The sequence below is a fragment of the Aplidium turbinatum genome, chromosome 10 (assembly GCF_918807975.1).
Source record: "Aplidium turbinatum chromosome 10, kaAplTurb1.1, whole genome shotgun sequence".
NCBI lineage: Eukaryota > Metazoa > Chordata > Ascidiacea > Aplousobranchia > Polyclinidae > Aplidium > Aplidium turbinatum.
In genome coordinates, this window is record NC_137481.1 from 4,066,991 (window position 1) to 4,090,122 (window position 23,132).

The 23,132-nt window shown below is 39.0% G+C and overlaps 2 protein-coding genes across 2 annotated transcripts; one reads left to right on the forward strand and one right to left on the reverse strand.

The window, feature by feature from the left end:
* The first annotated feature begins 7,447 nt into the window (after positions 1-7,447).
* On the forward strand, positions 7,448-9,864 carry LOC145777895 (uncharacterized). The gene is made up of 4 exons (XM_082589252.1): positions 7,448-7,580; positions 8,373-8,553; positions 8,979-9,099; positions 9,673-9,864. Exons 1-4 carry the CDS (start codon positions 7,498-7,500, stop codon positions 9,711-9,713), a joined length of 426 nt encoding a protein of 141 aa, XP_082445378.1. The 5' UTR covers positions 7,448-7,497; the 3' UTR covers positions 9,714-9,864.
* A 909-nt stretch (positions 9,865-10,773) lies between these two features.
* LOC145778213 (signal recognition particle subunit SRP72-like) lies at positions 10,774-23,054 on the reverse strand. The gene is made up of 16 exons (XM_082589670.1): positions 22,921-23,054; positions 20,855-20,978; positions 20,279-20,399; positions 20,023-20,163; positions 19,754-19,941; positions 19,104-19,242; positions 18,442-18,573; positions 17,798-17,926; positions 17,449-17,547; positions 16,666-16,824; positions 15,725-15,828; positions 14,916-14,993; positions 14,315-14,488; positions 13,573-13,689; positions 11,543-11,632; positions 10,774-11,068 (listed from the first exon to the last, which is right to left on the reverse strand). Exons 1-16 carry the CDS (start codon positions 23,018-23,020, stop codon positions 10,900-10,902), a joined length of 2,064 nt encoding a protein of 687 aa, XP_082445796.1. The 5' UTR covers positions 23,021-23,054; the 3' UTR covers positions 10,774-10,899.
* Positions 23,055-23,132: the final 78 nt, after the last annotated feature.

Consider the following 23,132-nt stretch of genomic DNA (forward strand, 5'->3'; position numbering starts at 1 on the left):
TCGGCACCACATTCACAGGAGGAGGAAGAGGCCATTCCTCATTGGTGCATGGTTGAGCGGAAAAGCCCGACGACCGTACGGAGACGGTTGAGGCGCACCCATGCCTGTCTTGGTAGTGTTAGACCGATGGGGCGTGTGTCGGCGTCGGAGATGAACGAATAGAGTCTGGTGGCGTTGACTTCCATTCAGAAAACACATTGCTGTGTTTCAGCTGAACACTTAGTGTTATGTTTGAAGGTGGACATAAAGATTGGGTATCTTGTCTTCTGATCCAGGCTGTACTGAAAACTGAATTAGGCTTTTTTTAGTCGTATCCAAGGTTTGTAGGTCAACCAGCAGTTGAAGATTTAGATTAAGTGGACGGGAAGGCAAGGAAGCCAATCCTTGTGTCTACATTCAGGCATGCTTTAGGTGTCCTGCCAAGGACACAGCCACGTGCTCTTGAGCGATGTCGAACCAGTGCCCTTCTGCACGTCGAGTGAGGGCTCTCACAACACGGCTATGTCGGGCATTGGCTGAGTTTAACAGCCGTCGCCCTTGTCTTATACAAGCCTCGGTTACAATGTAAACCAGACTCCAATTCCATGTAGATGGTTTGGTTGGTTTTGAATCTTTATCCTCGGACTGACAAAGCCTTGGTAGGTTATTCCTGGTAGTTTCGCATATTTGTAGAGGCTCTTACGCAGGGCCGGTTACCGAGATTGACAGAGTGAAGTTTCCCATTGTTGAAGCGTTGTTGCCGGAGAACTATTCCATCCATTAGGTTGCGCTGAATGGAGAGCAGTCCTTAGAATGCGTTGCTCAAGCGCACACCCTGAGAGTCGAACCAGCGCCGCTTGATCTTGAAGCTTCTTCATTCACGAAGTTACACGCTAACCAACTGAGCTATCGGGGCAGATGATAACTTGGTTTTATTAGCTAAAACTAAGCACAATAATTAAATGAAACTGTTCAGTCTGGGGTGGCTCTTAATTTTGAAAGTTAGAAAATGGTTCGCTCTCACCCTTTGAGTTGGATCCAATCACTGAAAAAACCCACCATGCCAAATTTTAGGCCATTTTGATTATGTTTAGAGGTACTCCACGCATAGGCCTACTCAAAGTTTAATAGGTCACTAGCAGTGCCATTCCATGTCAATTCACACAGTCAAGAAATTCAACCGCTCCGATTTTCCTTAAATTTTACACACCTTTTTACTATCCTATATAATGAACAACTGCAAAATTTGAGGGAAATTTATTGAGAAACACGAGAGTTATGAAGCATTTAGTTTGGGGGGGTCTGCCGAGGGGGCACGATTTTTTATTTTTGGCTATGTTTGAGGCCCTATTACTGCTAAACTAAATTAGGTAACAACCCAAATTTGTTACAGGTGATAGTACTTCTGCCTAATATTGAAAACATAACATCGTTCACACTGTCACACTAAAAGGTCAAAGGTCATAGACATCCAAAGTTGGCCATTTCCAGCTCTCGGCTACAATTTTCCAAAATTTTGAAACCTTGCCAATACCCCATTTTTGATTGGTTTTGGCTGAAATTTGGTAGAAATGTTGTTTACAGGATTCTCTATGAACTGAGAAAATTGCAGTACCGAAAAAAAATATTAAAGGGCTTGGGAGGTATTTAATGTCAAACATGGGGCGAAATAAAAAAAAAGCAAAAAATGGGGTCCTTTTAAAATCCAGGTTACCCATGACCCCAGTGAAAATTTGCACTGCAATGTTTTTTTTAATGTTTGGCAGAAGTACTATCACCTGTAAAAAATTTGGGTTGTTAAACTAATTTAGTTTAGCAATAAGTTAATAGGGCCTCAATCATGGCCAGAAATAAAACAAATTGTGCCCCCTCGGCAGTCCTCCCAAACTAAATGCTTCATAACTCATAGCTTCATAACTCCTGGAGTTGCTCTTGTGCAGTCTTATAACCGACTGTTGACAAAAGATGAAGAGCAGCTGCAGTTTCCACTCGGAGTTTCGCTTACTTGTAGAGGCTCTTGACGCAGGACCGGTTACCGAAATTGGCAGAGAGAAGTTTTCTTTCCGATTGTTGCCGGAGAATTATTCTATCTATTAGATGCCGCTGAGTGGAGAGCAGTCCTGAAATGCGTCTGATTTACTTCAGAAGATCAAAGAAGATAGCTTGGTGAAATATGACTTTCGTGAGGTACTGAGTTTGTAAACTAGGCTATACCCAGTTGAACGAACTAGTAACTTTATTGTTTCCACCCCGATAGCTCAGTTAGTAGCGCCTAATTTTGTGAACGAATAAACTTCAAGATCAAGCGGCATCGGTTCGATTCTTGGGATGTGCACTTGAGCAATGCATTCTAATTAGGCTTGCACTTCATTCTGCGGCGCCGAGTGATAGAATAATTCACAGACAACAATACTTCAACAACAAGCCGAAGCTTCACTCTCTCAATCTCGGTGACCGGCTCTGCGTCGGTAGTTTAAACTTAAAGTCTTAACAAGTTCGCGCAACTGCTAGGATAAAGCATTCTCACTTTAATAATAATAATAACAATAGGATAAATATTCTCACAATCAATCAATCTAATAAACATTGATTTGTAAATGTTACCATAACGAGAGGTGTATACTGTATACCTCTCACGTTAGAACTGCAGCGTAAGCTTTAGCCTACCACTGCGTAATTTACTTGTGACGTTAATGTAGAACAGTATAGCCTACTTCAAATTACAAGTCTAAAAACAGATATACTATCAACTGTTTCTATATATTTATTCTTCTGATACACACTTCCGTACATCTAAGAATAATGCAAACAGAACATTGAAATTTTTTCCGTAACTCTCCACCAAAAAGGATTGAGAAAAAAACTGCAACAGGTGGCAACCAACACCTCGCATTCTCTTCAAAAGAGGCAGAACTTGGTGTCAAGTTATTTCAAACCAGTTGAACCGGTTAGCGATCACGTTCAAGCGCAGCGTTCCTACGTTTGAGGCCAACCACGTCGTGTGGACGACATATGGCTTCACGCTTCAGCAGCACCAATTTTGGTGATATTAACCAGTTCTTGTATATTGTATAACTATCAAAAGCAATTTACTTTAAGCCTATATGACTCAAATGGCTTGGTCTTAGTCAAGCTGTAGTCAGTTGATCACTCTAAGACTCAAGTTGACAGCTTCTCCACAGTGCGTCATTATCGCTGTTATAGGGCATCAGGCGAAAGTCAACAATCGGACTGTCTTGCAGCTCATAGGCTACATATTCATATCAACTTTATTAGACCTATATCTGTTTATACTACAGGCTAGGTGGTCCAACCCCACAAGCATCAGTTAGTTTCGGTTGTTCTAAGAGGAAAACGTTTCTCCTCTTCAAATATCGAAGACTTTGTGGAGGTAAAGATCAATTTTCTCACTGGTTAGAAGTGATATTGGGTCTTGAGTTCGCACAATGTTATTTCAAATTACAACTTCTGATTGTGACTACAAAAAAGATGAGCAAACTCTAACAAAAACATTACAGTGAAGTCAGGGACATAGCCAAGGGAGGCATGAGGGGACAATCGCTCCCCCTAAAGTGTTTTTATCTTGCCCCCCCCCCCCCCCCCCCCCGCGCCAAAAAAACATCATGTTTCAATGTTATTGATGATTATGTGTCTGATCTGATACAGACGTTGGCAATCATGGTCTTCCAAACTTCTCTGTCATTTGCCATCCGTATCAAACAATGCCAATGTTGTTATAACGTTTTAAAACCATTACAATTCTTGTTGGATGACGTTTTCCCCCAAAAGTATCTTTTTGCCACCACTCTAATAATTTTTCTTTCTAGCTTCGTCACTGAGGGTTCAATTCATCAACTCTGCATGTTACTCGATCTCTCTTATTTCGTTGTATACTACGTATCCATTTGTATGATTGATAAAGTGTAACAAAACATTACAAGTTATGCGCTCATCAGGCGTTGATACTGACGTGACAATTGATAAGTTTAAGTAAGAGAATATATTTTGTGAAAGGTTTTGTGACAAACTTTTATGAAGAAATTCTAACACACTGAAGAAAACGATTTTCTGCTATTTGCCAGCATTAAAAGAAAGGTTTGCACATTCCTTGGCAAAGAAGCCATCTGAGCACAGCTTTCACTTGCAATGGAAACTACCCAGAAAATAAAGGGAAAATCCGTTGCGTAATTGAAGACAATTGACTTCAATAGAAACGTTTCACAGTAGAAACAGAATGAGCCATTCAGAGAACAAAGAAATTCCTGAGACTAATATTTCTCTTTTCTGGTAATCTTTTGCAATAGGTGGGTCTACTTGAAAATATAAAAAATCTATTGTTAACTAGAAGGAAGTGGCTTTTTAGCGCAATTGTAAACTGTAACAGCATTGGAAAATTTAAGAATATTGTTTACAAACAAAATGACTTTACCGTATCCTGCAAACTTTTCCCGTGGCAGCGGATCGGCTCAACCACAAGGCATTGATAGTTTTCGCTTTGTTCCTCATCCAGCTCTGAAGCAATTTTTTATGAAAAGTTAAAAATTTGGTTTAACACAACACAACGTTTGTTTCTATTTTCTATAGGTTTGAGTTTCTAATAAAAATTTGCCCAATCAACCAGCGGAAAACTATCGAAGGACAACAAAACCTTTCGTAAATTCTTTTCTATTTAATTGAAGGAAATTGCTATTCACAAAAATCTAAATAAGCGTTTTTGCTATCTCAGCATAAATTTGCAATAAGCCTAATAATAAGAAAGCTTCTTGAAATCTTTGTAAAACTCCCCGGTTTATTGGTAGACTTTCTTAAACTTTGCAAAGACAATTTAAGCACAAAATATCTGCTAAACCGGCTACCCAAAATATTTTACGAGGATACCGTATAAACATCAAACCGGTAAACGAAGATATTTTGAAGCCATTTGGTACGTCGAAATAAAATTCTTTCTTAAACCAAGTAACTTCAACGAAACGTTAAAAATTCTTTTTCACGTCTTTATGACTTTTAACCATCAGGCTTACTGGGATATGTGAACCATAGCCGTAGAAGAGAAACATTTTGGGGGGCAAACAAAATTCGCCCAAATTTTTTCAGTGAAAAATACTTTTTAAAACGCAACATTACTCACAATCTCTGAGGTGGTGTATAGTCTAATACAAGGGTCGGAAACCTTTTTAGATAAAAAAGCCATAAAAGCTATAGTTTTGGTAATGTATTTCCGTAAGAACCATATAATGCTTTACCCCATAATAATTGTTTACACTATAATAATTACACTATAATATAAAGAAAGGATATAATGCTTTAACACGTAATACAACTGACATGTAGTGGTAGGTGATGGCCATTTCCGGGCCCCTAAAATCACTCCTAGTTTGAGGTCAAAGGTATCCTCTGAACCCTCCCCTCTGGACTCCCCCTTGTCAAACGCTACTGCACACCAGTAAACCATAAATTGTAGTGATAGCAGGAGAGAATGTAAATACAAGACTTGGTCTAAAATTGACCTCATAAAAAAGTGTCGAAGCTGGTTATGTTCGCTGTACCTTAATATGAACGGGATTTTTTCATTGCTGGCACAGTCCGTTGATAAACCAATGTAGATCTCCACAAAGAAGAATTAGTAAATAACAATTTTTGTTGTCATTTTATGCATTTTGTTGCTATTGCCTTTTTGACGTCAAACACCTCGGAGCGAAAGTTATTCACATAAACACAAGACGACCGAAAAAAGGAGAAGGGACTAGGGACGGATCCAGCAAGTAGCTCGGGGGGGGGGACAAATTCAACAAAACGAAATGATGTCTAAATTAATCCGACTTTCCAAATACACAGTTAATAAAGTTACTTTTTTGTGTTTTAGGGGGGAGGCGATCGCCCTTTTGGATCTGCCACTGTAGAGAACTGTCTGTATAGTTGGCCTGAAGCAAAATGTACCTTACTAAACAGAGGTATTTTTCATTGTTGCGCATCAAAAGCAAGGCTCTAGCCTTTTTTATTCCTTATACCATAAACTTTCAGTTACGTTGTTAATTCAACGGGATGTCGCATTCACAATTAATAGAAAAAATACTTCAAAAATGCCTAACTCAGAAGTATTGAAGTCAAAAGTTATTTGTTTTGATGAATAGTTTCATATAGCTACTCCGATTGTGCGACTTTTTATTAACTGCAACTGCTTCCACCACGTTAGAAAAAAACAGGCTCTTTCGATCATGTCGATTCATGATATTGCAGACAGTTAAAAAAGAAAGAAAAATGAATTATTGTTAAAAAAGAGTTTATTTTTTCTTAAATTAAACAAAGAATATCTTTTGTCAAGCTTTACACTGAATCAGCATAAAAATTCCACAATACTTACATTGTCTTTTCGAAGCTATATATAGGCTATAAATCTCCCATAATATTTCTGTACCGTGCCACCGAAGACAACAGCATCTGACTTAGAAGTGTAAGTAGGCGAATATTTGGTCAGTTTTTGCTGGATACCGATACATGAATCATGGCTACCTAAAGATACCGCCTGATTTGCCACATTTTGCAAAAATTTCCAGATTTTGCTAACTTTTGGCGAATGTTTAAATAACTTTTTCTAAAAATTATATTTTTACGCTTTCTTTCAGTGGCGTAGCCAAGGGGGGGGGGGGGGGGGGGGGGTGGGGGGGTTTGGGGGTTACAACCCCCCTTTGGCACTCATGTGACGTCATGATATTGAGAATGATGCTTTCAGTCTCTATGTTTCTAAAACAAAGTTTGCCTAATTTTAAACGAAACTCCATTAAAAGAGCGAGTCTTGCCAATACCAAACATTCAAATAACTCAGCCAGGAACTAGCAACAAGAAAACATAGAAACTTAGCTTAACTATTTCCAAAAAATGCCCAAGAAAACATGATCTTATCCTTTTGCCATGCCACCGGACAGCACCATTTTACAGGAATACTTATACCCACATTTTCGTTGAAAATGCTCTCAAAATGCAACAAATTCAAAGCAATTTTTCAAAATGTTCTGGGGGAGACCCCCCGCTGCTGGGTGTCGCCTTTGGCGAAAACGCCCCCTTTCACAATTCCTGGCTATGCTACTGCTTTCTTTACTGTTTTCTCTAGATAACACAATAGGTTTTAACATCCTCACATGTTGAAAAACAAAGAGAATTTGATTTCGAAGATTTTAGTCAGACTGTTAATTTTTCAATAACAGTCTGATTCAGCGTTTTTCAACTTACTTTTTCTCATTTGTTACTGCTTCCCCAAAGCAACAAAAAGCTTTTATATCATTGGGAGACAACAAAAAATAAAAAATCTCAGAAAATGTGAGTCAATCACTAGCAGTAGCTGTAATCAAAATCTGCAAAATGTGACAAATCAGGCGGCATCTCATGAATCAATAATAAAGTTATTATATAGTAATTAACAAAACAGTTTTAATAAAAGTTTTTTTTGCTTATTTATGTTTGTTTGTATCACAGTGAACAAAATAGTTATTTGTGACTTAAAGGTTTATAGTTCTATTCGACATGCGTGTTTTAATTCTTGTTCTATGCCTTTGTCTTGCAATTGGAAGCATTGAAGCCGGTCCAAAACGAAAGCGATTTTGGGGGTAAGTTTTAAGCTTGAAATTCAGTAGTTTGTTACAAAATGATAATACTCATAATAAAAATTTTCTTTGGAAGACACTGTCAGGATCATGGCTGTGAAGTCGGTTTAAAATCTTTACCTGTTTACGTTGCTGTTACAGTATGTTAGGTAGGTTACTGGTTACTGGTAAGTTACTGTAACAGTAGGTTACTGTTACTGTAGACTACATTGTTTTCTTTTCCCATTTTGACAATCATTAAAAGTGCTAACAATGAGAGTAGCCAGGTTCTATCAATGCCACTAGGCATCTCCAGTAGGCTACTACAGAATTAGTTGCCGTTTTGGTGCTAAATTAGCGTATTTAGAGTGATGCCAAAGTAATGTGGTTCGCAACAAAGGTTGAACAACAGAAAAATGCAATTGTAAACTGCAACGTGCTTTTACCATTGTACCGGATACAAATATTTTAAACCCGACTTGGTGGATCTGTGCACTTGGTTGCGTAAGATCATTATGGCAAGCAGTGAGTGACGGAAGATTTTGGAAAAAGTAGAGGAATTTTCAGAGTCGCCAAATAGACTCTGTCGCCAGTAGAAAACTGCATTTTATAAACAGCGGCCTAAAAACCATGTTACTGTTTGCTATTATAACTACCGTACATGATTGATTCGATGTAGTTTCACTTCCTTTAAGAGTGTTTTCAAAGCAGAAACAAAACCTTAACAAAACTACGTGTATTAGGCTATTATACTGTAAAATCAGTTGATAGCTACAGCAGAAAAACAACTAAATTTGATTTCAATTATATTTTTAGGTCGATGTTCAAATGGTTCAAACATGTACCAAAATTGATGAAGTCAACTAAGGCAATAAAAGGATTGAAAATAGGAGGAAAAATTCTTAAGCATCTACCAAACGCTATAAGCACAGTTCACATGCTGTCACGCCCAAATCAGTATGGTGACAACGAACTGGAGAAAGATCTTGACAATGAGGTGAGAAAACGCAGCAAAATCGTTTTTCACAATTTTGCGATAAGCCTATGGAAATAAAAACGCTGTATACTGGAGCTATTCTTCCGTGGCTCCAAGTGCGTGTTATTTAGAGAAATTGAGTGTTTGGCGTAGGCTACTAATTGTAGCCTACTGAAAAACCTAGCTGTTGTATAGCAAATCGACAACAATAAATGTAATTACAAAAATAGCAATTTCAGCTCAGTGTAGGATACGCTGCCGTCCGAACCAATTTTTGTGTTAATGCAGTGAATTAAAGATTCGTGCAAAATCAACTTCTAATCTCTGCCCGATAGATCTCCTTTCTAAATACAAGAAACTTTTCATCTTATCAATTTAGAAATTTAATCTATTTTAAAGTTGAAACATGTCATTTATCTTGCACAACAATGTACTCGTTTTTGCAGGGAGAGAAAAATTACCAAACCCTCTTGAACGAATTGTTGAATCTAGGTATAGAAGATGAGAAAGAAGACCAAGATAACATTCGTGACATGCTAACAGCTTTGGACGAACTTGAAGAAAAAGGTTAGTGCATTAATGATGTTATTAAACGTCTAATGGTCCACTGGAAACAGTGGTTCTCAAATCATGGACGATAGCTTAGTTCGTCCGCCCCGATAGCTCAGTTGGTTAGCGCGTGACTTCGTGAAAGAAGAAGCTTCAAGATCAAGTGGCGCTGGTTCGACTCTCGGGGTGTGCCCTTGAGCAACGCATTCTAAGGACTGCTCTCCATTCAGCGGCACCTAATGGATGGAATAATTCCCCGGCAACAACACTTCAACAATCGGAAACTTCACTCTGCCAATCTCGGTAACCGGCCCTGCGCCAAGAGCCTCTACAAGTATGCGAAACTACCACTAAGAACTTATCAAGGCTTTGTCAGTCCGAGGATAGAGATTCGAAACCAACCAAACCATGCCTCTTATAGACTACCTAACGTTTGCGTTATACTCTGAAGACTAACAGGCGGATTCAATTCCAAATCTTGCCCTATATTGAGATATAGAATATCTTATTTTTGCGAAACGTTTCTTGTGAAAATCCGATAATTAAAAACGGTCACGGTGGAGTGATTATTGACTTTGTTGTTCTTCACAGAGTCTTTGATGGATGAAAACCTCGATTCATTCGAAGATTAAAATGCAATTGAATCAGATCCATATGAAACCAGGAACCTTCAGAGAAACCAAAATCAATAATCAAGATTTCTAGAATCATTCGTCATCGATTGATTGCGTTGTTTGTATTTTATGTTGTTTTCGTTTGTGAAATAAATACGTCATCATGTTAGGTGGTTTGCAAAGTCGCTTGAGAGGAGTAGTCAGCTCACCAACGAACATGGCCAATGACGAATTTACTTGTTTGTTTTTGTTAATACGCGAGTGATTTTACTCCATGTGAGTAGCCTACGCTTCAACTTATCCATGAGGTTTTAGATAAATCATTTCGGTTTTCTTTTAGTAACCTTCATTAGATGCCAGGTGAAGTCTGGACTTTCGACACGTAACATCACTTGTCTCATTTCGAAGCGCTTTACGAAAGAAAACTATCTACAAATTCCCCGACATAACGTCGAACCAGAGCCCATAACAATCAGACCGTAGATGTAAACCAATCCTCTACTAGATGGTTGCCCACTTCAGCTCAATCCATTTTTGTAACTAATGACTCAACCAACATGTTCGCAAAGACGAAGTTGCAAGAGAATAGCATAGGCATAATCAAACTAAAGCTTTGAGCAAAATGGATCGAAAATAAATGTTTGATCGATGCCGTTTACTCCGCGTATAATTCAATAAAATGGAGGATTCAGTCGTTTCTGATCGACTAAACGTTTAAATAAATGTAGATTTACATCGTTATACAGTAGATTACCTCTACTGCTTTCAGAGTATGAATGTAAAAAGGTAGCAACTGGGCATGAGCTTTGATCTTCAGACAGCAAAATTCGTCACTTTATAAAGTCAGTCATGTAAAAATGACGGATTTTGCTGTCGGGAATCGTGCTGGGCAACAATAGGCCACAGTGAGACGGTTCTGGTACTTCTTTCAAAGAGGTGCGCACGCAGCTGTGTTGACAATTGACATGCTTGAAGGTTAAACCCGAAGATTGGCTTCTTTGCCTTGGTCCACACCAACCTAAACCGGGATGTGACCAACAACGAGCTCGAAACCAAACAATGACAGACGAGAAATCCATCGAGAGAAAGCAGCATCTTTATTGCGCCATCAAAAGCCAACAAACGTAAAATGCATTATATTTGACATTATATCAACGTAACATGAAGTGAACACCACCCATGCCCCATGTTGAAGCGGCCATTCCTACCAACCGCGGCCACCTTTCTTTCTCCTCTTATCCGCCTGCTTCTTTTTACCCTTGTTCTTGGTGGGTTGGGGGGAGCTGACGGGGGTATTTCCCTGACTACCCGACGTTGACCCAGGTTTCGAACCTTGAACCGAGGCTCCTGACGTCACTTTTTGTGACATGTCACTGTGGAAAGATTAAAGTTGAATCGACGTGTAAAAACGTTTTCGCTGTTATGTTAGATTCATTGATTTAATTTTTATCCTTGGACTGGGAAAGCTTCTTTGAGAGCTTGATCCTGGTAGTTTCGCATACTTGTAGAGGCTTTGAACCACAGACGTAGGCCAGGTTACCGAGATTGACAGAGTGAAGCTTTCGGTTGCTGAAGTGTTGTTTTTACTAGGTGCCACTGAATGGAAAGCAGTCTTGAAATACGTTGCTCAAGCGCACACCCCAAGAGCCGAACCAGCACTACTTGATCTTGAGTCTGGCGTGTAACCACTAAGCTAACGTCTGCAGACGTTGAATCAATGTAAAAGAAACGACAAATTTGCTGTCTGGGAAGCTACCTCTCATAATTGAGAGACAGCAACCACTCCACATTCAGCAAGCATTAATATAAAACCGATTCAAAACTGAAGACTAATCCTCAAAACTTACTAGTTCTCAGTGTTCCCAACATTGGATCCCTGGGTTCCTTTTCCGATACCTCCCTTCTTCTTGAACTTGCGTCGGCCTTTGTAGGTTGATCTGCAAACAGTTCGTTGATACATTATCGAGTTGTTGGCTAGCAAAATGATGGCAGCTTCTGTGTGAAGCAGCACAGCTGCAGAGTCAGTCCAGTGAGGAGCGGAGTGTCAGCTCTAGTCCAAAGAATTAAAAATGTTTAAATCTTATCATACCAGATCCCGACATCACAGCTAGCCAAAGCCGTGCGTTCGTTGCGCTGGTTTGTTTTTAGTTGTGAGATTAGTTAGTTTCATATGGCACATTTATATCTTTAGCTTAAAGTGCCCCTGACAGGTTGGATCCAAGTATAGTAACTTTTTAAAGCATTTCCTAGCGCAGAATTACACTTAGCAAACTTTTTAATCTTAACCTCGTAGCTCGACTGGTTAGGGCGTAATTTAATCAAACGACTACTCCGCAGCGCCACCATAGGCGAAACTCCATATTTCACTGCTCTGGGACGACTTTGGTGGTATTACGTCATCCTAAGTGGACGTCGTTAGCAACGGATGAAACAAACGCTTCCTAGATGTAATTGGTGGATCACAGTTTGGTCGGAGTTGGTACAAGCGGTTGCTTTTTTCGAAGATTTATTGTTTTTTGCAGTTTAATAAAACTGTACTGGATACGTTCCTACAAAACCTAAAATATACTTGAAGTGAAAAATGAAGAAATCGTACGAATCATCATTCATATTATTTAATTCATCATCACTATTCAAAAATAAATAAAAGTTTTCTCTCTCTCTCATAATGTGCCTTCAGTTGGCCATTGAAAACCTGTGTAACGGCCATCTGGATCTGGAAAATTGTTTCGGCTTCGCCAAACAATGCATGACGGCATCACAATCCGATTGTTGCTTCCGAGAGCATCACCTTGTAGTATCCACTCCAACACATGCCTGTAGGCCTTTTTACTTGAGTGGTATTAACAAAATCATCTTCAGTGAAGTGAACATATACGACTAGTTTTGTATGGCCCATCCCACTTTCGAACACTTGAAGAAAACTTTGACCCATTCTCTTCTCAGCCGGCTACCTTGTTTTGTGGGAAAGTGGGAAAAGAAAGCACACGGTCTTTGTCACTGACAATGTCACAAAAACAGCAATTTGTAGGCATTGCCTCAACCATAAATTAAAGGTACTGTTTGTGAGATACTGTTGTTACACTGCAAATGGCTATAGCCAGATTAGGACAAATAAAAAAGTATGAAAATTGTAGCCCTATGAAACTGCAATTTCAATTGAATTGAGATGCTGTTTGATAAAAGTAAACTCAACCTATTTGATCGAAACCTGATAGTAATAACAAGTTCACTTTTTCATTTCGGTAATTCTTAATTTGCGCATGCTTTAGACCAACAGAGCCCCACACATTCACGTTTTGCAGTAGCTGTACCATACTTTACCAAGTCATCACAGAGAAAGAATGTATCCTTCCCGCTTACTGTGACGTCACAGTGGTGTTGCCGTTTTTATTTTCGCAATTGAATGAGTGCCAGATTCGCCGATGTCAACGAAAGTTTGCAAGTGTGTAACTTAGTAGCCTGTTGATATTTTTTACGATTTGCTGGTCAGGGAAGTTTGTTAGTGTCATCTTTTTGGTATCTTAGGTAAATTTAGCGAATTTATTTACCTGTCAGAGGCACTTTAAGGGTCGGGAACCTTTTTAGGTTAGAGAGCCATCAAACCTACATTATTGGAAATGTATTCTCGTAAGAGTCATACAAATGTATTAACACTTAATACAACCAACATTTAATGGCAGCTGGTGAGTTATAACAGCGGGCCGCGTCTTCGCTGATGTTGCTTAGTTGCAAGTGCTTGAAATTTAAACGTGAACACGACTGTCAATCATCGCTTGATAGACCAGTTTGATGGTTATACTGGGCTATCAACGACTTGCTGGTTATGCTGGGCTATCAACGACTTGCTGGTTATGCTGGGCTATCAAGGTCTTACCTCTCTCTCAGCGCGATCCAACGTTCAGGATCGGGAACATAGTTTGGTTGGAAATTCTTGGGAGTTGGATTTTTCTTCTTTTTCTTTTTCGACTTCTTGATGGCCACAGTAGTCGCGCTGCAAACACAACATGCCGTCACTGATCTTACGCTTATTGGATCAAAGCAATTGACCATAAACAGTTGAGACAACTAAGTAATTGGGTTAAATAACATACGCAAAAAAATAAAAAAAAGCTGACGACAGTACAAAATTCAAACATTTTCTCGGTAGTATGTATTATAACCAGGAAAAATAACCAACTACACCCGAAGAAAATGAAAATAACTGGTAATTTGGCGGCGCAAACGTTTAATCTGCTCTATAGTCAGTGTTGCCATTTGTTTCAAACTTCACTATTGAACCACATTCCTTTGCTGTCTTTCAGCTGTTTATCATATGACGAAATCATTCCTTAAACGTCGTGGATGGATGGTCATTTATTTTTGTTTGGATGCGAAACAAAACATACATAAAACAAAAACGTAGCCTACAGTGTGCAACTGTGCATCCAATGAGCGAGTGCGAAAGACCGTAGCCCAAAAAAGGCGTAGAAGGTGGTCGAGTCTGTACTCTCTCATTTAACAGTTATATAAAAGCAAATATTGTGTTTTTAATTGACACAAGAAGAAGTAGGAAGAACAGAAAAAGCAATCATGCAAACCAATTGACTCTTAAGAAAATTTGTGATCTTGTCGTTCACCTTCCTTCAGATACCAATCCCGTTTTGGCCGCAGTCACTTTCTCTTCCACGGCATCTTTCTTTTCTTTTTGTTTCTTTATGTAACGAGGCGCCAATTGATTGGCATTCCTCTCCAATTCATCTACGTCCACATGAACGGATAGCTCCTGCAGGGAAGGCAGATCTTCGCTGATCCTGATGGCGGTCATAGATAAGGAAGAACAAAAACAAACAAGTCATCCTAACTCAACCAATATAACCAGTTTGATGCGGTTTAACCAGTCTGAATGTTGTTGCCGTTTCGACAACGTTATTGTTCATACTGTTGTGTTCACAACAACTGATTCGATTTCATAGTGACATATCTAAGCAATCATTTACTTCATTTTGAACATTACTTTTGGAGCTTTCAGAGCGTAAATACGTCCGAAAATCGATAATGCATCTCCAGCATATAAAACTGTAGCATGTTGACAGGTGTTTAAAACGTCATCTTAAAGACCCAACAGGTATGAAAATTAATACTTAAACTTATTAATATAACTGATAACTATTCAAATCAAGTAAGGTATCCTTAAAAGACCAATCACTGATATAAGCAAACAAAACGACATAAGGATACTGGTGAGCCTTTGATGTGTTGAATTGGGAGTAAGCGAAAATTAACTTTGCAAGGACTTTCACATTCTTCGGTTCTAGCCTGTAAATAAAATAGAGACCTGATTGAAACAGAAAAACATTCCAAATACATTAAATCAAATGTAGTTATTAGTTTCTAAACCCTTGACAGCCTGTTTCATCCTAAAGAGAGGATCATCAGAAGGTCCTTCATCATCAGTCGTTATCTCCGCCTGCGGCAGATAACGACTGATGATGAAGGACCTTCTGATGATAGGTCCTTAGCAGAAGGTCCTTATTCAAACAGAATTCGCTCTGCTTGGCTTTTTGCTTGGCATTGAGCACTTTTTGTAGTATTACTAGTATTTATAGTTTCAAATACATTATGTGCATGCGGTAGCGGAATTGACGGTAGCGGAATTGACGCGACAACGGTTATTGGTTCGGCGCCTTTAAAAACCAGGCGGCTGTGTCCTGACAAGACGATTAATGACATGCCTGAAGGTAGACACAAGGATTGCCTTCCTTGTCTTCTCACAGGCTTAATCCAAATCTGCAACCACGAGGCATGATAATCCTTGGAGCAGTTATCAATGTAACAAATTCCAGCATATTCAATTGTTTTATATTCAATTATTCATATAATTGCGGCTATTGACCGCACGATGTGCGTGAAAATTTACAACAAGGCAAAGTAGATTCAAGTACCTATAGAATAGCGAAGCTGTTGGGTTAAATGATGGAACGTGTTTGCTTAGATTAAGACTTCTTATACCTGACATAATGAGCATTATTTTTAATAATAACCCAAACCTTAGCATGTCTTCCAAAGTGACAGCAGCTTTGTGGGGGTTATTGTGCTTCAGGAGGAACTGTGAGTAATCCCACATCAGTGTTTTCAGGACGTTGGCAGGACTCTGCAATAACATTGCAATGACGAAGTGGAGTTCAGTATTTTTTAGTAAAAATGAATGGAGCCCTATTTATGGCATATGCATTTCGCTCAAGTATCTGAAGTGGGGTTGTATCATATATTATACTAGTTAATATTTTGGTGAAAGGGCTACTGTTTTTTAAACAATAAGCAAACCAAGTCAAGCAACAACTCGGCGTTTCCGTGTAGTATGCTTGACAATGGCTATATGCATAGCCGAAAACGATCGCAATTTTTGTTTGTACTAATTATTACACAAAATACTGTGTTGTTGCTTAGTTTCGTTTGCATATCACAGTCGCCATAGTTTGTTAAAATGAAAAAAATTTCGCTTATCGAAACGTGCCACCCGCTTCACATATGTCAACACCAATAGAGACAACGTAAAGGCATCATTGACAACAAGTAACGTTTTGTACAGTTCAAAATGGACATTGTTTGGCAAAGGTCCACACAGTCATGTTGTACCCAATACCGCCATCGTCAGCTCTGCAGCTAGTAGGGACACAAGCTGTCCTGGAGGACCGACAAGACAATATGAACACTAGCTCAACAAGAGTAAAGACGTTGCTCGGGATATGGCAGACGCGCAAACGAGAACTATGGCGACTGGATGGTGTGGACAATCATCCACAAAGGACGGAAAAAATGAGACGAGAAAGAGCAAAGAAAATAATAATTTTGATTAAGAAAACTCTGTTTGGACCGATTTACAACGGTATATTGTCCGTCCGTCACAAACAAATGGATTATTTATAAGGTCTTCTGCACGAGAAGCCACTCGCCAGCAGAGCGGTCACTTTCTCATGTGACTTCCTACCTTCTTCTTCTTGTGCCATTCGATCGCTTTCTCCATTAAGTTGGACACGGGGCCCGCGGGGTCAGGTCGAGTATTGTACAGCGCGACAAGGCAGGACACCATGGCAGGGGTGAAGCAGATGTCCTTCATACACTCAAGAATCTGGCAGCTTTTTGCGATCTGAAATTAAATTGTACAAGTTGAAAAAGGAATGCTGCGGCCTTTAATAAACACCATGTAGAATGGCATTATTGTATGTCACAAAATATTCAAGTCTTCTTCTCTCGTGTAGTCATTATATTTCAAGGCACCCGACGCTTAGCTCCTGCCTGTTGTCATCGTCAATGGACTAGACCTTCCATACCATGAGGTGGTCTGTAAAGCGAGTAATCCTTGTTCATGTGGGCTGCCGTCTGCATTTCACCAGACCCACATATAGCAGTTTTTGTCAAGCCCGAACACAATTCAAGAAAGCGTGTACAAATACTTAGGCAATGCCTGATATAAACTATGCTTGAATAATGACAAGGATATTGAAGCTTCAATAAAAAGGAATTCATACTTTTAAATCAATTTCCCAAAGTTTGGCAACCTTACAAATTGTACTGATCTTACAACATGGGAAACGGATGCACACTGTGAAGTGTAAAGGTCAATAACCAAGTGAGCGAGATACAGCGCGTGCACGAATTGTTTCAAAAACGTCAAATATCCGTGAGCGGTCCTAAGACGTAACTCATGTAAAACATAAAATAATTCATATATGCAGCAGCCACAGAGATGCACTCCACTTGTAAAGCTCACCTCCCCTTGGCCGAGCAGAAGTTGGACATATGCGAGCTTCACGTTCGTGAGGTCCAACTTAGCATATAGGTCTGGATCGGAGTGGCTCTCTATGAAGTCCTATGGAGGAGGAAAAGTTAGTTCCGGAGATGGTTTATTAGTTCTGGAACACACGCGGCCAGACTAAGCAGAATCCTCAAAACTTGTTTTGCAATCAAGACCAAATTTGTGGCAATATCATAATAATATCAATCCCTATTTGGTTGAGCCAACAAAATTATTAAAAGCTTCAAGTTTAGAAAAGTTATTTTATTGCTTAAAACCTCAACAAATTGATCCAGACAATATTTCACAAAACAAACAAACCTACCCTCATAAACTCAATTGCCTTTGATGCATTTTTCTCCCTGCAAAGCTGCGCGGCTTGGATGAGGCAAGGAAGATCACTGGTTTGATATTCCCGTTGGAGGACTTTGAGCAACTTCCTACATGGTTCCCACTGTTCGTGCAATCAAACCATAGTTACCCAAAATGCTCTATACACTTCGTGACACAAGACGATGAATGTCACTTCATTCCAGTGCATGCCATTCATTGTATGTTTCTAGTGAATGTCTTAAAAACCAGGTCGAAATATGATTTGCATGAACTTCACTGTCGATCAGATTAAGTCAAAAGTGATGGTGGACCCTTACATTGTCTGTACTTCCATACTCATCAAACAGTTTTAAATATTTCATAAGCAGAGTTACTACACTACGAACTAGATTCCTTTCTTTTCAGATGCTTATACTTGTATTTTACGTGCTGTCGTACTGAAAAAGAAAAATTAACAAAAACAACACCCAACTAAGAGCTGATGCTATTGCTAGGATGATAGCGAAAGACCACAGAGTCACCGAAGTCAGCTGGTACCCTTATACAAACATCAATAAGGAAAAAAAAAACAACAAGAAAAAACAGGATGATGAAAAATCTTGTTGGTGTTAAATCGAAAGTCATCATCGCACCCACCTGGTTAGAATACATGAACAATAAAGCTCGGTTGAAGTCGATCCTCTGCTTCTGGAATGGGACCAACTTTGCGTCAACACCATTCGCTGTTGTCGCCTTCATTTTCTTGCGGGAGTCAAACACATTTTGATCCTTTAAAAAAAACACTTGGAACAAAAATTACACGCCTCCAGACAAGAATAAAATTCCAGACCAGGCTTCTTTGAAACAAAACGAAGAGAGTTCTGATAACAACCGTGCAGCAACAAAAAAATAAATTGTTCGCGATGGAGCATATTGTAGCAGCCCCATATGCACAACTTAGCACAAGCTCATGGGTTTGCTTCAACGTTTCTCCATCAAGGCAGATGCTCAACAATGAATCATTTCCAAGACAACGTCACTTCAAAATAGTCTGATAAGCGCGGCTCGATGGCTCAGTGTGTTCGCGATTGAATCGGTAGTCATACCCTGTCGGTTATACCAAAGACTTTTTAAAAGAGGTACTGAATCTGATTCTTGCTTGGCACTCAGCAATGGAATGGATTCGGGTAATACTGCACTGAGTTGCGCCTCTATACGACTGCATTGACACTACCTGCTTTGTAAAGCGCTGAGGAGCAACATATTCTGCAATCAATACAGCGCAATATAAAAACATACGCATTATTATTATAAATGACCTTGTTGATGCTGATGATATTATTTGATGCAACTGCAACCAAAGCAAGATCGGTTGGTCGTAGCCGGATAGCTTGATTGTAGATGACTAAAGCTTCATCATCTTTGCCTTGTAACTGTAGAGCGTAGCCACGCTGAACCCTGAACAGACAAACCAGTGAAATGTAAGCTGGTTTTCGTAGGCACTTCTCATTGTTATTTACAACACTCTAATTTTTAACACAAAGTTTTTGTTGCAAAGTATTCATCAAATTTCATGGCCACATGGATACTTTTTAGTGACACACATTTGAGACATTTTACTAGCACACTAGAGTAGCACCCCTACTAGGTGGGCTACGTGTGGTCCTTTTCCACTTTTTGTGCAGTCAATCTGACAAACAACAATATATCAACTTGCACAAAATCAAAATTGATAAAAATAAACCTATAACACTTGCTGATGTACATTTTGTTGTAAATGGATATGGCAACTGATGATGAACAAATATGTTGGCACAACATGAAAGCAACTTTTATTATAGGAAAAAAAAACTAGTCTTTTTGTTCAGGCTAGTATTATAAAACATTGATCGTGAGTTCAAAGAAAATTGTTTAAAAAACTGAACAGTTTTACTTGTTTTGTGCAAAGAAATTTTGTTCACCAACAGACCTGATAACTGCCACCTCTGCTTCTCTTTCTTCCTCTGTCATCTCAGAGTCATCAGCAAATAGTTCATGACAAACTTTTTCTGCTTGTTCCAATGCTTCCTGGGCCTCTTTCAGTTTGTTTTGGCCCAGCAACCAACAACCACGATTATAAAGCTGCTCATAAGACTCGGCTTTAAATCCAAGATCAGTCTGAAAAAAATAGCAATATGATGATTTATATTCTAGTTGCGCCAACAACAAAAAGATAAATCAAAGCAAAGCATATATTACCTCTACTCCTTCAAATGTTGACAGAGCCGCATGAGCCGCAGAAAAATTAGTCATTCGCTCTTCTTCAAAATCATCAGAACAGTCTTTTATGAGCCGTTTGTAAATTGCAAGTGATTCCTTGTAGTGTCCAAGCTTGTACAGCTAGCACAATAATAAAAAGGTTGTAAAACTTAATGTTAAATTGTTAGGACAAAACTTCACAGCCTACTCTAGTACATCATAGCCAAGTTTCAGACATAAATAAGACTCTGCTTACCACTTGGGCTTTGAGCTCCAGAAGTCGCAAATCAGGTTCTTTTGTAATATTGATTGTTTCAAGAGCATCTTGTGTGTTTAGCAATCGATATTGACAATACGCTTTCTCAAAAACCAACAAACTGCAATTGATCAAAACACATTCAATGTCATCAGTCATCACACATCAAGCAGTTAATATTAAACGCAACAACAAAAATACAGGGCTTGTAGGTTTTATGCCGCCCGTGATTTTATGAGTAGCTAAAAACTTACAAGCACCAAAAATACCAACAAAAAGTAGTACAACACCAAATAACTAACATTGAGATTTCAATTGCATATTATTACCGCAAATAACAAGACAATGTGGTATCAGCAACAAAAATAAATAAAACAACATGCTTTATATAAATAAAACAACGTCTACTGTAGATTTTCTTCATGTGACGACGTGATGTGCTTGTTTCAAACTTAAGCCGTAGCCCGTAACCACATTTACTTCTACTGATTATGCAATATTACAACAGTAAACAATAAACAAGTATTATTTATTACATAACAAAACAAGTTCTTTATACAAAATGAAAGGACCTACTCTTGAATTGGCTCGGTATGATTAATAAATTTCAAACCCTCAGCAAATTGACTCATTTCAATCATACACACAACTTTGCAATGCATGGCTTCAACATCATCTTTGCCATCCTTGGTATGAAGAACTGTAAAAATTCAAGATAAACAAGATAATAATTAGCATGTTTCAATAGTAAAAACAGTGAAGCTGGTATACAAGTCCCTCCCCCCCTGGTAACTCATGACAAAGACAGGACTCAACCAAACATATAGGGTGAAACTACTTTACTGTTCACACACTTCAATCCACATGTTTTGGTCAATTCCTCCTTGTCATGAGTTGCCAAGGGGGGGGGGGGGACTTGTATACTAGCTCCAAAACAGTATATGTATATACATAGGCGCCTAAGCCGTGGGGGCGTGGGGGCCAGGCCCCCACGCATATTTCTGTGTGGGGGCAACTTTTTATGTTGCATTGATACATAAAACAATAGATGAACTAGCGATCGGCAGCAGGAAAACATTTTTAAATGCAAACCGCAACAGCTTCGCGATAAATAATCACTAGAGCGAGTAGCGATGCTACAATCCCACCCCAGACAACAAAATCTGTCATTTTTACATTGATTTAACGTCTGCAGACGTTGAATCAATGTAAAAATGACTGATTTTGCTGCCTGAGACATAGCAAAAATCTACCATTTTGCGTCGATTCAATGTCATCAAATGTTGAATGCACCCAAAAACAACATAATTTGCTAGTTGACGCAGCGTGCGTTTAGCTGCGCTCGCAAACAGACTCGATGTCGCTTTCGAAAGTCGAAACCTCTGCAGAGAATATTGTCGCTGCAGTGAATCGCTTGCTGTGAAAATGAACTTGAAGTCTCGGCCCGAGGTTACCACTAACCACCGGCGGCGAGCTATAAAAGAGGGCGCCATGCCACTAACCAACGTAACAAGGGCTGGTACAAACCGCATTGCGCACACGCGGCATAATCAACACAACAACGGACTCGCGCAAACTGCATGGCGCACACACGACCGTTGCCATAGAAACCCGATCAAAGGCGGGGAATATGCGCATTTTTTGTTTCATCTGCAACACGAAAACGGGCGTATTATTACAGCGAATTGAAACTTGAAAGCTGGTCAGCCATAAGTTGCGATATTGTAGTGAAAAGGGAGCAATGTCAAGTCGAAAAATTTAATCAAACAAACAAAAAAAACTTAATCAAACGTCTCTCCGTAACTATTTTTCAAGGGCTGTTTACGGATGTCAGAAACTTTTAAATTTATTCAAGGTGACGTGCTGTTGAATTGATGTAAACATGAATGATTTTACTTTCAACAGGTAGCCTATATTTTCAAGCGTATGATCAAGTTAGTATTTTCATTCCATTTACCTTTTAGTAAACCTTTTCGTCTCTTGTTTCATGCTAATAAATCTAGTTCGTTGGTAAACTTTATATTGTGCTTAGCTTAAAGAGTCGCAGTCCAGCAACCGCTAGCCAACGCAGACGCATAGCATGTGTTTTAGTCGAGTTTTGTTTATAATAATTAACGGTAGGTCGAACGTAGTGATAACTCCGAGTGTGGCAATAAAAGCAATCCTAGTGTGACGACATACCGTAATTACGTCATCCATCTGCGTGACATTTCGCTGAATTTACGTTGCTGCTGATGAAACACGCTTTCGCCCCCACGTCCAAAAAAATAGTTAGGCGCCTATGTGTATATATACAAGTTAAGTAAGATATTGAACACCAGTGTAAGTGCTGGCCGAGTTCTTAATGACAGAGTTTTTGTGATAATGGGAATCCCAACTCTTAAGTTATATTCTCAACTAGTGAACACGCAACACGTTATTATTAGCCTTTTTCTCTGGGGGCTATGGCAAAACCACAAATGTGGGTCATCAACATTGTCAAAAAATTACAAGGATAATGTGCCTTCTTGACTATACAACCTCAAATACGGTAAAGCCTGGCAAAATAATTAATTAGAGTTTTAATCATGACTGACACATGGTTGCAACACTGCTATTTTATAAAACGCATTATGTCCATAAAACAGCCTTTTTCAACTTACTTTTATTAGCTGCCTTGAGAGCCTGTTTGTAGTCACTAACATGGATGAATTTATTCAAGTCAGAATACAAAGATATTATATTGCTTTGCTGAGTAGCCATTTGCAACTATTTCTTTTGCATTCCTAAAATAATCTAAAAGATGAAGAAATTATTAAATAGACTCATAAAGTAATTTCATTGTCCAGACTAATTTCTATTCTGCTTACAACAG